The sequence below is a fragment of the Aethina tumida genome, chromosome 4, assembly GCF_024364675.1.
Source record: "Aethina tumida isolate Nest 87 chromosome 4, icAetTumi1.1, whole genome shotgun sequence".
In the NCBI taxonomy this organism is placed as follows: domain Eukaryota; kingdom Metazoa; phylum Arthropoda; class Insecta; order Coleoptera; family Nitidulidae; genus Aethina; species Aethina tumida.
In genome coordinates, this window is record NC_065438.1 from 24,781,417 (window position 1) to 24,799,258 (window position 17,842).

At 26.1% G+C, this 17,842-nt stretch overlaps 2 protein-coding genes across 2 annotated transcripts in view; both read left to right on the forward strand.

Moving 5' to 3' along the window:
- Window positions 1–1,348: 1,348 nt before the first annotated feature.
- LOC126265403 (uncharacterized) lies at window positions 1,349–3,336 on the forward strand. The gene is made up of 2 exons (XM_049966759.1): window positions 1,349–1,555; window positions 1,960–3,336. Exons 1-2 carry the CDS (start codon window positions 1,349–1,351, stop codon window positions 3,310–3,312), a joined length of 1,560 nt encoding a protein of 519 aa, XP_049822716.1. The 3' UTR covers window positions 3,313–3,336.
- A 2,477-nt stretch (window positions 3,337–5,813) lies between these two features.
- Window positions 5,814–17,842, forward strand: part of LOC109599854 (uncharacterized) — a 53,654-nt gene continuing 41,625 nt past the window's right edge. The window contains exon 1 of the mRNA XM_020015903.2: window positions 5,814–6,121. Coding sequence (XP_019871462.2) covers window positions 5,937–6,121 — 185 coding nt within the window. The 5' untranslated portion in view covers window positions 5,814–5,936. The remainder of the gene's footprint in view (window positions 6,122–17,842) is intronic.

Sequence of the window (17,842 nt, forward strand, 5' to 3'; positions counted from 1 at the left end):
TTAGTTTGATTTGGTTTGCCCTCCAGAGGAGAGGAAAATAATTAACATAAAACATAAGTTCTAAAAACATAAGTTGCTTCCGAAAAATGGTTTACAATATCACAATAACAAATATGAAATAACAAACTCAATAAGAAAACATTCGAACAAAATAACAACTGCTTTTATTGATAGAACAATTTGAAAAATCAGTAAACGACAAATTTTTAAAACACGGTAGAGGAAAAGTTTTAGTTTGGAGTACCTTTCTTTGGCATGATATGGTACTATTACAAAAAATTATTAGTAAAAGGGACCATTTCGTGCATAGAGAAAACATGAGAGATATAATAGAACCACTTGCCAACAATATTTTACTAGTTACATGGATTTGAATGTATGATAATGATACGAAGCATGCATACAAAGTTGTCCAGTATAAAATCCATATCTAAATACAATTGAAAACTTGTGGAACAATATAACAATTTAGACACCAAAAATTATCAAATTTTGACGAATTGTGGTTAGTAATTGAAAAATAATAAATCCCACCCTTTTTATTTATAAATTATTTAACAAATAAATATTTTTCATGTTATTTCTATGTCCAGAGACACATTTCGCAGTTATTTTGTTTAAGATTTTATTTAGCTAGAAATTATTTTGATTTAGAAAATGAATAATGATAGAAATAATTTAGCGTAATTATTTTAAATAAAATATAAAATACTTTGATTTTATTTAATTAAATATGTGCCTTTGTTAATTAACTTTAGGGTAGTCTGGCCTCCACTGTATATAGAACAGCCTGCATAAATTTTGGGAGTACTAAGATTGTCTCCTTATGGGATCAAGATCAAAATTGGTGGCTTTACCGTCATTTGTGTTAGACCGCCAATGATAAATAAATTAGCAAAATAGATTAAGTTAATTTTTAATTGCTAGAAAAATTTCAAATCAGTACTTTTTTCTAAAATTTTAATGAGTAAATTAGGTGACACTGTGTAAGAAAATTCTATCACTATCTGTCTACTAATAATTATTAAATTACTTAATAACTTCGTTTATATTTTCTACTACTTTAGAAAAATATTTGTATTTCTTCACCAATATGATAAAAATATAATAACACATTTATAATTTATATATTTACTTGATTTAAAATTGTGGACACGAAATAGCTTTGTAATATACACTTAACGTACGTTAAGTACAATAGGCAACGCTGTTGCTGTAATAAGGTCGCGAGCGTGCACCGGTCTTCTGACGTCACCATTGCCCATGCGCTTATTGGAAAGTGTAGTGTTACCAGAGACGATTTGTCTTACGCTTGCAGCGTACGTATTTATATGTTTGCGTTTTGATTATGGCTGAATCTCGAAGAGCACGATATAAATATTGTATAGTCCCTGGATGTAGAAATACTACGGTTACGGCGCCAACAAAAATATTTATATGTGTTCCAAAGAACGCTAGTATACGTAAAAAGTGGTGCAAAGCGATGAAAAGGGATTATAAAAAGGCCGAGCTTTCAGCAACAAGTGTTAGACATTGCTGTGAAGATCATTTTGAGGTAAATTAATATCTGTATTAGACATTTTTTGATATTATCATTGACATATCTCAAAAACAAGTATTGTATTCATAAAAAATATGACCTGAAAAAGTAGAGAATATATTTAAGTTTCTACGAGGAAAACTAAGGAGTCTAACTAACCCTTACTAATCTTTAGTACAAAAAATATAGACAAAAAATTATTTCTTTTGATATTAAGTTTGAAAGCTCTTTTCTTTCATTACTTTATTTCCTAAAGTTTTTTAAAAATGTAATATCTTTTTCTTATACCTTTTCGGTAAATAGTTTCTGAGTTATGGCCAAAGACCTAATGATTACTACTTATATCATTAGTACCTTTCAAAATGTCACACAATTTATACGAACTATTTTTGGCGTATAATGTTATATATGACTTTCAGCTGGAGAAGGACGTAGAAAATTTCATGAGATGGAAAATGATGGGTGGTCCAATAATGTTAAAAAAGGAGGCAGTACCGCATATTTTTGACTGCCAACACACGAGTAATATTAAATCAAAGAGACCTCGTGCTGGAAAAAGAATTTGCAATGATGTTGAGCAAAATAACTTTCAGCCTGAGGAGCCACAACTTACAACTTCAACACCTGAAGAGTTGTGTAGTGATCTTAAGATTAAAATTGAGCCGCTGTCTCCATCGCAAGACACGGATGATAAATTGAACTCCTTTGATGAAAATATTGAAGTGGATGAACAAACCAGCAAATTGGAAATTGTAAAAACTGAATGCTCCCCCATTGAAACCACAGATGTCGATAATAATATAAAGTATCTCCTATCATCCGAATTCTATTCTGGTATACTCCCAAGTGATGAAACTACAGAGTGGAAACCAGTAAATGAGGACAGTGAATATTTTGATGACGACTCAAAATCAATAATAGTGAAAGCAACCATGTTGTTCATTGAAAAAGAACCAAAACTGTATTTAGGCATACCCAAAGAGGCTTATTTTTGCTTGGAAATTTTATCGAAGAAGATTTCAGCACCGCTTACAGATGTTCTTATTACACTAAAAAAAATTCGATTTAATGAACCATGCTCTATGTTATCTATACAGTTTGGTAGAACTGCTGCAAATATAGGACAAACCTTCAGACAAACTGTACCACTGATGTCAAAACATTTAAAAGAATTAATACACTGCCCAGCTCCAATAAAGGTAGTTGAATGTTTACCAATAACCTTTAAAAGTAGATATTCTAAGGTTCAGTTTATTATAGATTGTTTTGAAATTGAAATACAAAAACCTAGCAACCCACGACATGAGTCTTCGACCTGGTCCGAATGCATGGGTTGCAATACTTTAAAATATATGATATCATGTACTCCTGATGGATTAATAAATTTTGTTTCTACTGGATTTGGAGGCGGTGCCTCTGATACAACAATTTTTGAAAACTGTGGTTTTGTTGATAATCTACGTCATAAAAGTGATATAGTGGCCTACAGAGGTTTTAAAAATATTGACAATATCTTAGCACAGTGCAACTGCAAACTTATAAGAACTCCTAGTGATACCCCTAGCAGCAAAAAAGAACTGTTAGAATTGAAAAAAGTCATTCCGTTTCGAATACACATTGAAAGAGTGATAGGAAGGCTTCGGAGTTTTAATATGCTCGTACCCAATGCATGCATAGATCTTAATTATTTGTCAATATTTGACGATATTGTAACAATAGCTTGTAGTTTAATAAACCTAGATAATAATATAATTGAATTTAATGTAACGTAAACTTGAAATAAAATATAAATCATCTTTCCTTTTTTATTTTCCAATCTTCCAACAATTTTGCTCTAAAAGTTTGGACATTCATCTGTTCAACTTTACTACCTGCATAGTTGTGCAGTAATTTTAAGATTAAAATTGAGCCATTTTCTTCATTGGAAGACACAGATGATAAGTTATGATAAAAAAAATTAACTGGATGAACTATCTAGTAAATTGGAAGTTGTAAAAATAAAATGCTCCCCCATTGCATTTACAGGTGCCGACAATAATAAAAGTAACTTCGATCATCCGAATTCTGATAAGTCTCAAGTGATGTCATATGTCTTAAAATCAATAATAGAGAAAACAACCACGTTGTTCATTGAGAATGAATCAAAAGTGTATTTAGACCTTCCCTATAAGGCTTATTTTTGCTTAGAAATTTTATCCAGAAAGATTCCAGCACCACTTATACATGTTCTTATAACACTAAAAAAATGAACTATGCATAATAGTACCTATGCAACTTGAGAGAACTGCTGCTAATATAGAAGAAACTGTCAGGCAAACTTACCAAAATTAAACTGTCCTGCTCCAATAAATCTTTAAAAGTAGATATTCTAAGGATCAGTTTATTATAGATTGTTTTGAAATTGAAATACAAAAGTCTAGTACCCACGGCATCAATCTTCGACTTGGCCTGAAAACAACTAAATCTAGATAAGAGTATAATAGAATTTAATGTAACGTAAATTTGAAACAAAATAAAAATTATCTTTTCTTTTTAGATTTTTTAACCTCTCAATAAATCTGATAAAAAATTTGAACATTCATCTCTTCAATGTTACCACCTAAAGAGTTGTGTGGTCATGTTAAGATTAAAATTTAGTGACTTTCTCCATCAGAAGATACGATATGTTGAACTTTTCGTATCATAAAAAAATGTATGTGAACGAATTATTTAGCAAATTGGAAGTTGTAAAAACAGAATGGTCCCCCATTGCATTCACAGGTGTCGGCAATAATATATCTGATCTTCCGGATTCTCAGCTGATAAGATCCCAAGTGATGAAATTATAAAGTGAAAACCAGTAAATGACGATAGTGAATATTTTAATGATGACAACATCAATAAGAGTTGTTGGTCATTGAAAATTTTATCAAGGAAGTTTCCACCACATACACTTGTTCTTATTAAATTTAAAAAATCGGTTAAATGAAGCAATTACAATTTTATCTATGCCATTTGACACAACTGCTGAAAATATAGGACAAGTCTTAGACAAACAGTACCATTGATGACAAAATATTTATAAAATTGAAAACACTGCCCAGCTCCAAGAAATTTAACTGTTTGCAAATAGTCTTTAGAACAAGATATTCTAAGTTTCAGTTCTTTTAAAAATTGATGATGATTTGGTGATATGGTGAATTTAAGATTAAAATTGATCTGCTTTCTCCACTGGCAGACACAGATGATATGTTGAAAGTGAACGAACATTCCAATAAATTAAAAGTTGTGAAAATTATAAAACACTTCCCAACAAGAATATAAGGTATCTTAATTGATCTTCGGAATACAAAACTGATCAGATCTCCAATGATGAAACTATGCAGTCGAAATAGGTAAATGAGAATAGTAAAGATTTTGATGAATCAATAATATTGATAGAAACCAGTTGTTTATTAAAAAAAACAATACTATAATTAGGCATTTTCAAAGAGATAGAACCAAGATAATCTTATGGTTCTAACTTGTCAAATTCACCAATACTTTGCTTCAAAAAATTTAACGTTCATCTTCGAAATCAATAATATTGAAAGCAACCATGTTTTTTTTCTAAAAAAGAGCCAACCAACTACAGTTAGGTATTTCCAAAGAGGCATATTTTTTATTGGAAATTTTATGTTCAAAACCACTAATATATATTGTTCTGGCTAAAATTATTATTATTATTTTTCATCAATTGATGTCAATAACTTATAATAATAACTGCAGTATATTTATTTCAGGAAATTAATGATTTTATTTATAAATTTCTTCCTTTATAATGTACCAGGATTTGAAATAAAATAAACAATATGCTGGTTATCAACTGATATTAATAACTTTTTATCTTAAAATTATAAGTGCAGTATTTTAATTTCAATAAATTCTGAAAAAGATGTGATACAATCTTATGCTGTTTATAGATTTTAATTAAGATTAACAAGATTTCCATCACGATTTTCTGTTACTTTAGGCAGATACCATTAAAATAATTTTATATCATTTTAATAAACAAAATATCAAGATATCATTTTGTCAGAAAACTCTTATCTTAATTAAAGGACGCCGTCTATTGCATTTTACCATTTTGCCTTGCGAAGGTCGAACAGACGTCAGCCCGCTCAGGTGTAGATAATGATCCGCGTCTTGTCTCGTGATCTCCGCCTAAAGTAAAAGCATCTGACAAGTGCACGGAACACCTTCCTCGGCATTCACTTCTGCCGTTCTTATCATTCTGTAGCAACACGTGACCGCGCCTGGACCGGCATCCGAAGGATCAATCTTACCGTACCATTAAAAAAAAAAAAATAAACAATACGGTCACGCGTTCGCTAATTAAACAACTTGAATTCGCCGGTTTATCAGCGCGTAATGACTGATGGTGATGAGATGTGATTTGGACGCGAAGGTGTTCGTTGTGTCTGGCGGTGTCGGGCTGATCTGGACGAAAATGCCTTCGGATATCGTGTCGTTCGCAGTGACCACCGGCTTCGGGGTTAGTGTGCTGGCTGGAATTATTTCTGGTGTGTGTTATGTTATTGCTCAAGGGATTAATAAGAAAAGGTAAATGTTGCAATATAATGAACAATAATAGTACGGGTCAATAAAACTTAAACAAACACACGGGCTTACTTACAAGTGAAATGATTTTAAACTTTAAGTGATGGTTCTCGTCCCAACTTTATTTCCAAAATCACTTCACTTGTAGAGTGAATAAAAATATTTTTCCTTCTAATTATGAGCTAATTTGCAGTCTTCTATTAGCTCTACGAACTAATTTTGGAGACCTAGGAGTAAAATTAAAAGTGAATATGATAAAACATAAGAAATTATCACTTAAAGTAACAAGTTTAATATGTGTTATTTTTTGTTCACATATGCTAATAAATGTGTTTATTTACGTTACTTGTAAGTAGATAAAACCGATTATTATCAAAATACTCGATGAAATATTCCATAAAAACAATAGGTACAATGAAATTTTAATTAATGACCTACATAGGTTTGAAGATAAGCATCAACATTCTTTCCAGAATCAGTTAACTCATTATTTACTATTTTAGAATGTAATCTTAATTTTAAAAGTAAGTTTAAAAAAGATTATAAAATATTTTAATAATTGGGACAGAATAAATTTAAGTAATTAAATAAAATGTTACCATCATTAATTATTTTTTTATAAATTTCTTCCTTTCTATTGTTCTAGGATTGTGTTATTACTTTGTTTATTAACTTTTTAAATAATATTAAAAATTAATGACTGATATTTACATATTTATTATTATTTTTTTCATTTTGCTTAATAATTGTACTGTCACTGTACAATTTAAAATTGATTTTAAATATTAAATTTTCAGGTTCACGAATAAAACTATTAATTTTTTTTAAATTCATATTTAATCATTTTGTTAAATAGATTAAATAGAAGATTTTAAATATTCTATTTTTTTATTAAATTTTATTTAAGGAAAATTAACAAAAAATAAATTTTGGTTATATACTAGAATTTCAATATTTAAAAGATTTAAAAAATTTTATTTTTTAACTGTTTTTTGTATAATTGCTTGAATTGTATAGTTTGAAACTGTTTTTTTAAAGGTTTAAAAAATAAAGTTTTTGGCACAAAAAATATTTCAAGAATTAATTAATTCATATTTATATAACATAACAATACAGGGAATGTCCAATTTAAAATTGATTTTAAATATTAAAACTATTTAAAAACAAAACAAGTGCAATTTTCTTAATTTATTGTCAATTTAGTTAGTTAATGATATTTTTTGCTATTATAATATTTAAATTGTTCAGGCAGTCTAATTAAATATTATATTAAAACTTCAATTCCAGATTTTCAATATTTAAAATATTTAAAAAAAAATATTTTTTAACAATTTTTGGTATAATTCATTGAATTGTATAGTTTGAAACTGTTTTATTAAAGATGGATAATAAAAGTTTATTTATTTAACATAACAATACAGAAAATGTCCAATTTAAAATTAATTTTAAATATTAAAACAATTTAAAAACAAAACAAATGCAAATTTCTTAATTTATTGTTAATTTAGTTAGTTAATGGTAATTTTTGTTAAATTGTTCAGGCATTTCTAATTAGAAAAAAAACTCTTTTTTTTAATATTTCAAAATTTTAAATATGATTAATTTTATTTTTGTTAAACTTTAATTGAGTGAGAAAGAACAAAAAACAAATTTTCTAGAAACTTTTGCGTAATCTACAATTTTAAGTTTTAAATTGATTATAAATTTTACATTTTTTTACAATTTTTAATATCACTATCACTGAATTTTATAGTCTGAAAACTTATTTGAGTTACTAACTGTAACAAACTGATGTTCTAGAATATTTAAAGGTTGTAAATTTGATTAACTTTATTTTTGTTAAAATTTAATTTAAAAAGAATTGACAAAAAATAAATTTTGCTTAATGTTTTGTGTAATCTAGAATGTTAAGTTTTAAATTTTTAAATTAACTATAAATTTTTACTCTTGTTTACATTTTTTTTTAATAATGCTTAGATTGTAGGTTGAAACATTTTTAATAAAGAGAAAGAGATAAAGAAGTTTAATTGACACAATAAGTATTTAAAGAAATTAGACAATATATAAGAAAATCCGTCATTATATTTTTGAAATTTGTACAAATACATTGAACCACAAAAAATATGCTACGTGATCTCAGTAATGAATTGATTCGTCAAAGGAATTTTTTTGTTAACTTATAACAAGGCAGTAAAATAAATTTACAACTTACCTAACATATAATCATTGTTTACAATCACTAAAAAAAAACATTGCGCATATAATTTGTGGTTTGTTAAATAATAGTTTAAATTTATTCTACGTTTTTGTCTTGTCAATATTCAACAATTTCCTTAATTATTTTTTTTTATATAATCAAAGGTTCCAGTTAATCAAGTTGCCATTTAATGATGCTTTCACTTATCCACCTTTTTGCCAGCAAACGAAAGCTCATTTAATTCAAGGAAACAGAATCCTCTTACTAGAAAGGACTCGATGAAAAATCATTTACATTTACTCAACGATGAAGATATAAGTAACCAAGTAATTATGGTTCTTTACATTTAATAAGTTAGACCTGTCAAAAACGTAATTCCTTCGTATAACGCGAATATAATAATTATTACAATTAGACGCCATCAATTAACTCTTCGGTTGAGTTATAAGTGAATGGAATTCGAAGCTCGTTCATACATTATAGGTTTAGGTGTTTCATGTGCGCCGTAAAGAAAACGGGAATTGTACGTGACCACAAGACATAAAAAGATGACCGCCCAAGGCGTGATTGTGATAAATTTGTTTTCGAAGGAATCCGAACGGACTGGTGTTTACTGCTATCGAAAATATGGTCGTTTTGGTATGGGTGAATAAACTGACATATACACTATCGCTCATCTCTAGAGCAACTTCAGAAATTTTTATTGGTTTTGATAAAAGTATTCGTTTAAATATTCATATTATTATTAGTTATGCAGTTATGTTTGGTAACAACATTTATTAATATTTGAAAAAAATTCAAGGGTCTAAAGTAGAGCAACTATAAAATAAAACAATCTTACGTACTTTTAGCCTTGCCTTATTTAGACTCTAAAAGCATATCCATTATTTTCAATAACTTCAAAACACCTTTTTTCATTAATTTCAGTAGCTTCTCAATATAATTATTTTCACTGATTTTTAACTTCTTCGTAGAGTTGTATGGATTTTCTATCTATTTCATTTAAAAGGTTTTCACCTGGATTGAGGTCTGGACTTTGTGCTGGTCAGGACATTGCAAGTAGTCCTTGAGAAGTGTGTGTTTCGGATACTTATTGTGCTGTTCAACTTAAACTCATGTTATCTTTGGCAAATGAAAGTATATGGTTCTTCAAAATATCACGATGAACGAAATGATCCATTATCCCATCTATCTTAACTAGAAGTCCCATGCCAAATCCAGAAAAACATCCCCAAACAATAATGCCTCCTCCACCATGTTTCTCAATAGGTTTAGTATATTTGGGATTATACCTTTCATTAATTGCTCTTCTCGCCCATGAAATGTCATCAGATTTGAATAATTGGAAGCGACTTTTATCGGAAAACAAATTGTTTTCGATTGCCCATTTGCCCAGTTCACATATTCTCTTGCAAAAAGTAGTCTTCTGCTCTTCAATACTCCAAGTTGCTTTGTACTAGTGTAGAAAAGAGAGCACGCATCCATTTATGTTGTATGAAAATTTACGTTTGATGTAACTTACACTAAGACATTTCTTTATATTTAGCTATAGGTTGTTACTATGACACTATGCCAACAAAGTGTCAATATCACTTTGTAGAGTAAGAGATCATCAGTATAGGCTAGACTACAGCATAAGAACAAACTCAACAAGTCATTAATATATAAAAGGAGTAATAGAGGTCCCAAGTTAGACCCCTGCGGTACGTCAGAGGATGTAGTGTAAGTGTGAGATCTAAATCCATTGTAGTTTTCTTCGTAGAGTTGTATGGATTTTCTATCTATTTCATCCAATACGTTTTCACCTGGATTGAGATCTGGGCTTTGTGGTGGTCAGGACATTGCACGTATTCCTTGAGAAGTGTGTGTTTCGGATACTTATCGTGCTGTTCACCTTAAACTCATGTTATTTTTGGCAAATGATGGTTCTCCAAAATGTCACGATTAACGAAATAATCCATTATCTCATCTATTTTATCTAGAGGGCCCATGCCAAACGCAGAAAAACATCCTCAAACAATAATGCCTCCTCCACCATGTATTGTATGTGTGAGATCTAAATCCATTGTACCTTCTCATTCGAATTAAAAAGACTGTCACTAAGACCAAAAGTATCAAATTTGTTTAACAGTGTAGCAGTCTATTGACGAACTTATATCTTGAGTAATTCTTATCAACTCAGTGGTGGTGGACCTGGCTACCATAAAACGGTGCTGATTAGGGGAAATTTTATAGAGAACACTTCGATAAATGACAGAATGTAGCTCTTGCTCAAATATTCTAGAGAAATTACTTAATATAAAGATATGTCTGCAATTATTAAAATTAGACTTATCATCTTTTTTGAATACTGAGGTCATTTTGGGAGTTTTCCATATAGATGAGAAGGTATTAGTTTTGAGGGACAAATTGAAAATAATTTTTAAAGGCTTCAAAAATGTAAATCTGCAATCCTTGATCAAAAATGCTGGTATCTAATCATCCCCTGCAGTTTTTTGTTGACCAACTTGTCGATATAATTTAGTATGACACTTTATAATTAGAAAATTAATTTAAATCCAATTAAATAAAATTATGTTTTTTAATTTGTTGCTTTACATATGAGCGATAATACACATTTTTACGTATATTTATTATACCTAATATAAAACCATTTTGGAAATGTGAAATTTAATTGGATATATTGTTTTGGTTCATATCGTTATTGCAAACAAGTGAGATTATGTGGAAGTGATCATAAAATTAGGTTTGTCAGATTTTAATTAACATTAATTGGCACGTAACAAGCCAGGTTCCCTGATAATGCGTGATGTTTACAATATGTAAGTAACTGGTAAACATAAAATCTCCGTTCCTTTAACTCTAGATGAATTCGAAAGCTGAATCCTTAAATAGAATTAGACACGACTGCTGATAATAAATATCACCTAGTATAATATATTTGACACGAGATATACGCAAGTGAAACACATCGATATATACCTTTGTAATTGATGCCGCACATTTTTTCATCAGTTCTAACGTCCGGGATCGTAAACCCCACAACTCACGTGCCTTCGTGCCAATCGAAGATGTAAATGAATCCCTCTAAATCGCGTTGACCATCTGCAACCGTGAGTTGTTACAGACCAAATCGGTGACCCCAAGCCGTTTTGAGTAAATCCAAAATTTATTAGTGTGTGAACCGCATAGACGTAACATACACGATATAGGCGACAGTTAGGTATGCCCCGATGTTCCGGATGACCGCTAACCCACATAATGGCGCAATTCCGGTTAAAAACGAACCTTCATCCACAACAAATGAAACTGCCAATACGCGACACGGTTTTCGAGAGTATAACGTAAAGCGACTGATGAAATTTCAAACGGTTCTGTGTCAGTTTGTGTGGGTGTAATAATCAGAATACCTTTCAGGATATATTGTGGAGTTATATGGTATGTTATTAACAATTTTGATTCATAGTTGTTGCCTTACGTAGAGAAATTATTACTTAATAATAAAGGAAATGAAAGAACTTATTTCATTTTAAAGGAAGTTTACGAAATGTAGATGACATTTCAATTCTACAATGATGTATTTAATATATATTTATGATTTCAAAATTTATCCCTGCACCACCTGAATAGAGACAATTTTAATTCATGGTTATTTATTTATGTAGATAAACTATTATTTTCGACAATAAAGGAAATGAAAGAAAGTATATATTTCAATTTAAAGGAAATTTGTAAAATGTACATGTCATTTCAATCCTACAACAAATATGTTTAATATATATTTATGACCTTAAAGTTTACCCCTGCACCACCTGAATAGAGAGAAAAGGTAGAATAATTTTAGAACTAATAAATTTTCTCTTCTCATTCATTACCATTAGTTATTAAAAAAGTATATTTATTTTGCAAATTGTGAATAACTGGGAAATTCTCACCAATCAGATTATTCATTTGCATAAGTCACATTTACATTTCACAGTGTACTTACTTGAATTCCCCAGTAAGAGAAATTAAAAAAATATTGTGCGTTCTGAGTTTAAAAATATGTTTTAAACAAATCCTACTCATTTTTAGTGATAAAATTGTAATAAAAAAATGGTTGATCCTATTTAAGATTTCTGAAGGAAGTGAGAATGTGTGCTAATTTTATCATAGTTCTCCCGCGGAATTGTTCAATTTTAATTGTAGGTACTTAGAAGAATTTTAATTTTTTGAAACTTCAGGTTAAAAAAGTGAATATACTAAACCAATGAAACTTCTCACATTTGTGTAAATTCTTATTTATTTATCTATTAATTATCATTTATATAATACAATATAATTATTATAAATAATACAATTTTAATAAACAATTACTTATTTTAAATTAAAATTAGAAATATATATCTTTAAATATTTCTCAATTTATCGAAAATGTATAAAGTTCGGGAAGTACAGAATAGTTTATGTTCTAAATATCTAGATTAATATTATTCTAATTAATTTTAGTTTTTTATTTATGATTTTATAAATTTAAATCACTAATTTTACTTTCTTTTAATTTTCTTGGTTAATTTTAAAGTTTTGATTATAATTTTTAAAATTCTATAAATTTAAATTATTAATTTTATTTATTCATTTTTAATTATTTAAATAATTAATTTTGTTTTGTTATGTTTAATTTAATTTCATAAATTTAAATTAGTATTTTTTATTTTTTAAATCAATTTAATTGTAACTTATAAATTCTATAAATTTACATTAATTTATTATTTTTTAAATTTATATGATTAATTTAACTTTATTACTAATTTTTAACTTTCTATTTGGTTAATTCTTAATTTTTTAATATATTTTTTTTAATTTTATAAATTTAAATTATTATTTTTATTTATTCATTTTTTAATTATTTAAATACTTAATTTTGTTTAATTTAATCGTTTATTTAAATTTAGTTTTATAAATTTAAATCAGTATGATTTATTTTTTAATTCAATAGGTTAATTATAATTTTTAATTGTAACTTCTTATTATTCTTTTTCATTTATATGATTAATTTTAATTTATAAATTTAAATAACTAATTTTTAACTTTGTAATTTAATTGATCCACTCTCTAAATTTTTAAATTTTATTGCTTTTTAGTCTATTTGGTCAATTTTAATTTTTTAATAATTATTGTATAATCTTGCAATTTTAAATTACTAATTTTATTTTATTACTTTTTAATTATTTAGAAAATTTTAATTTTATTAATTTAAAAAACTGTTTTTTTAATTTAATTGATAAACTTTAATTTGTCTAATTAAATTTATCTTTATTTGTATTTTTTTAAATTTTATAAACTTAAAAATTACTAATTAATTTTTAAATTTTATTGTTTTTTTAATCTATTTTATTATTATTATTTTTAATCACTTAAATAATTAATTTTGTTTAATTTATACGTTTATTTAAATTTAGTTTTATAAATTTAAATCAGTATTAATTCAATAGGTTAATTATAATTTTTAATTGTAATTTATTTTTAATATTCTTTTTTATTTATATGATTAATTTTAATTTTATAAATTTAAATAACTAATTTTTAACTTTGTAATTTAATTGATACATTCTCTATTTTTTTTTAATTTTATAAATTTAAATTATTACTTTTATTTTATTATTTTTAATTATTTGGTTAATTTTAATTTTATTAATTTCAAAAACTTTGTTTTTATAATTTAATTGATTAATTTTTATTGTAAATTTCATACATATAAATTATTAATTTTAATTTTTGATTGTTATATTTTAAATTGTATAAACTTAAATTATTTGTTTTATACTCTATAGTTTTTACTCTATAGTTTTTAATTAATTATATATATATATATATATATATATATATATATATATATATATATATATATATAATTTAAATTACTAATTTTATATATATATATTTATTTATTTATTATTTTTATTTTATATTTATTTTTTATATATATATATTTATATATATATATATATATATTACTAATTTTATATATATATATTTATATATATATATATATATATATATATATATATATATATATATATATATATATATAAATTTAAATTACTAATTTTTTAATTTATTTAATTAATTTTAATTATAATTTTCTAAATTAAAATTACTACTTTTATTAGTTAATTTTTTAATTAATTGATTAATTTTAAATTTTATAAACTTAAGCTATCAATTTCAATTGTATTTTAACTTAATCGGGGTAAGTATTACATAAAACTTTATGTAATAAATCATCAGATACTTCTTGAAATAAGTGGTGGTATTAATCTAGTTTTCAATTTAGTTCAAGCATTGTAATGATAGAATATTGCACTACAATTGTAATTAATCAAATTAGCACATGTTCATATAACACTAAAGATAACATTTATATCATCAATTAAAAAATAATAACAACCTTGCGTTTTCAGTATAATAATTAACGAGGTGAAAATATGATGTTAAAACTTTACCTTGCGTGTAAATACCGTTGTTTAAATGGGCCATAATTTATAATTTTTTTGATGAAGGTTTATTATATTCTAACTTAGTTTCTAATTTTAAAGTTACATATTTCCAAAAAATTATAGATTTCTCATAAAATTTATTAAGGATGATGATATTTATAAATATTTAACTATTTTTGAAATATATAAATAAAAATAAAAATTCAGTGTCAAATGAGATATAAGATATATTTGAAGTCTATATCTCAATAATAAAATTGTTTTATTACTTCCAAAACATTGTACAGTTCTAGTAAAAAGAAACTGCGTTGATATACATTATAGTATATTTATACAAATATTTACTGATTAACTATAAATCTAGACTGAAACCACGTAATTAGTTAGATAAGTTAATTAGTAAATAAGATAATAAGAGTCAGTCAAGTTACATGGTTATAAAATTTTGTATTAATAGAATTTGTCATCAAATTGTAAATATTTACAGAATAAATTATATTTAAATTTGAAGTTAAAAGTTTAATTTAAGTTGTTTTATTTCTAATTTAACCATTTGTATCTAGTTTATTATTAACCAGAGTGGTCAAATTTTATTATAATATTTTTATTCAAAAACTGTACTATTATTATATGTTAATAGCGACAGTAGAGTTTGTATTCTACTTATATTTAATATGTTGTATATTAATTCATTAAAATTGAATAAATATATAATTTATATATAAGTGCGAAATGAGTTGAATCTTTGAATTCATATTCAATCATGTAATAATGAAAAGATAAATAATTTCTTTGCAGCAGTACAGGTGCCAAAATAGTTAGTCATAAAAAGAAAATGTGTTCATGAATATTCACAGCTATAAAATATGTGGTCATGATTTCATCAAATAAAAATGATTTACATAGTGAGAAATTTTTTAGATAATAACTTTTACTTTCTATTAATCTAATATCAATACAATTTCGAATACCCACATAAAAAACCACATGTGGAATCATAATGTCTATTCATAAAATGTAACCATTACGAAATTTAATTATTGACAAATGAATATTATAATTTTCTCACGATTCCATTTAGAGACTTTACACGTTTTGCATGTGGTTTACCTTTTGGATCAGTTTGATGTAATTCGCATCTGTGTTACTTGTGTTACTTTCAAATCTACTTATTAGGTAAATCGAAACAAATTTAAAGACGTGCAAATATAGGTGCATGTGTAATTTCTCCCGTCTTGGTCTTTTGGTGCGCCTAATTGTTTGTGACATCGATCTTTTAATGATTGTGTTTCAAAACTGGGCGTGTGAGCGGGCCTTTGTTCAACATTTTGCTTATGGGGAAAGTATGACAGTTAGCAGACAATTTTGATTTATGTGAATCCAATGAAAGAAACATATTGCAAGTTGTTAAGGATATATGGTATACAATTAAGGAAGCAAATTATATGAGGTGAGAAACATCTAATCTAAAATTGTTATACTGACACTTATTTACTTCGAGTTTCTATAAGTTTGATATATGTTTCGATGCATTAATCAAGTTCAAGACAATTATTTAAATTAAAATAAAATTAAATATAATATATTTTGTTTTATTTTATTCTTTTTTATAAATTAATTTATTTATTTTATATTTTAACGCATTTTTTTACCATATACAGGGTGATTCACCCATCTAATGTATTAGAAATTTATGGAGAATGGAAAAAGATTCTAACTGCACTTGAACTACTTTTTAAATTTATTTTGAACAAGCCACCAATTTTGATGCTGGAAAATTCATTGTTCTTGTTAACCAAGGACCATTCTATAAAGACCCATTATTAGTACTTCCAATTTATATATATAAAATTAATTGTATATTTTATACAATTAATTTTATGCATCTTTAAACACCAATAACTTTATTTTCAATAGAACATCAAATAAGTTTTGCAAGTTAAATTAAATATTAAAAATATTTTGTTTGTTACAAGCATTTCCTACATATAAATTAAATATTAAAATAATTTTTTTCTATGTGTACTGATGGTAGGAGGAGGATCGTATTTGTTTTCATTTTATATATAGAAAATGTTTATACCAGCCGAATTTCAATATTTAATTCACTTATGCTAAAACACACATGGTGTTCCATTGAAAATAAAGAGTTATTGACGTTATAAGATGCACAAAACTAAACGTAAACAACGATCATACTGTATAAAATTTGAGAGTACTAATAACTTTTTATAAAATTATCTTTAAGTGTATACCAGAAATTTCAGCTTCAAAATAACTGACTTTATAGACTATTTAGTTAGATCATTAATCTGTCAAAATTTTTGAAAAAAAAAATACTCAAAAACTCCAAGGGTTTAGACGTAGGACATGATATAATGTCATCTGTAATTACATGTATAATTTAAAACTCTAAAAATATACAGGCTGTTCTTTTAAAAATAATGAAATCTTGTTGAACTTATCCGGCTCAAACAATTATTATTTAGTCCATATAATTCTCAATTTGTGATATATTCAAAATTAATATTTTGATTATTTTAAGTAGAACTTTATTTTTATTGAACCTTTTCAGTTGCAGCAATACGAAAGAAAAACTTACCATAAAGAAACGTAAGAACATTAATGAAACTTGGTTTTTCTTTGTTTTGAAAGTTTTGTACCAATTGAAAATTATGACAGCATGTTATGTAATTTAAAATATGAGTCTAATTTTTTTGAGAAATGTGAGGCTGTATTTCAGGGTCGACTATTTTATTGTCAATAGATACAAGATCATTTTGAACAAATTAATTTAATCCTAAGAGAAAAGTATACTTCTATTAATAAAATAAGACCACCCTTTTCATAAAACATAGTGCCCAATTGTAATGTAAAATATATGTGCCATAACATTACAGTACCAATATTTTTGTTCCACTTATTCCTAGTTATTAACTGATATGATAAACAGACATAAACTAAATACTGAATGAATTCCTCATTAAAAAGGTTATTGTTTTTTTAATATTACTCGAAAAATAGTGACAAATTTTCAATTATTAAATA

Excerpts from the sequence above, each read along its gene's own strand:
- LOC126265403 (XM_049966759.1), top strand. The coding sequence starts at position 1,349 with ATGGCTGAATCTCGAAGAGCACGATATAAATATTGTATAGTCCCTGGA. Across the intron at positions 1,556-1,959 it reads GCTGTGAAGATCATTTTGAG|CTGGAGAAGGACGTAGAAAA; the intron begins GTAAATTAATAT and ends TATGACTTTCAG.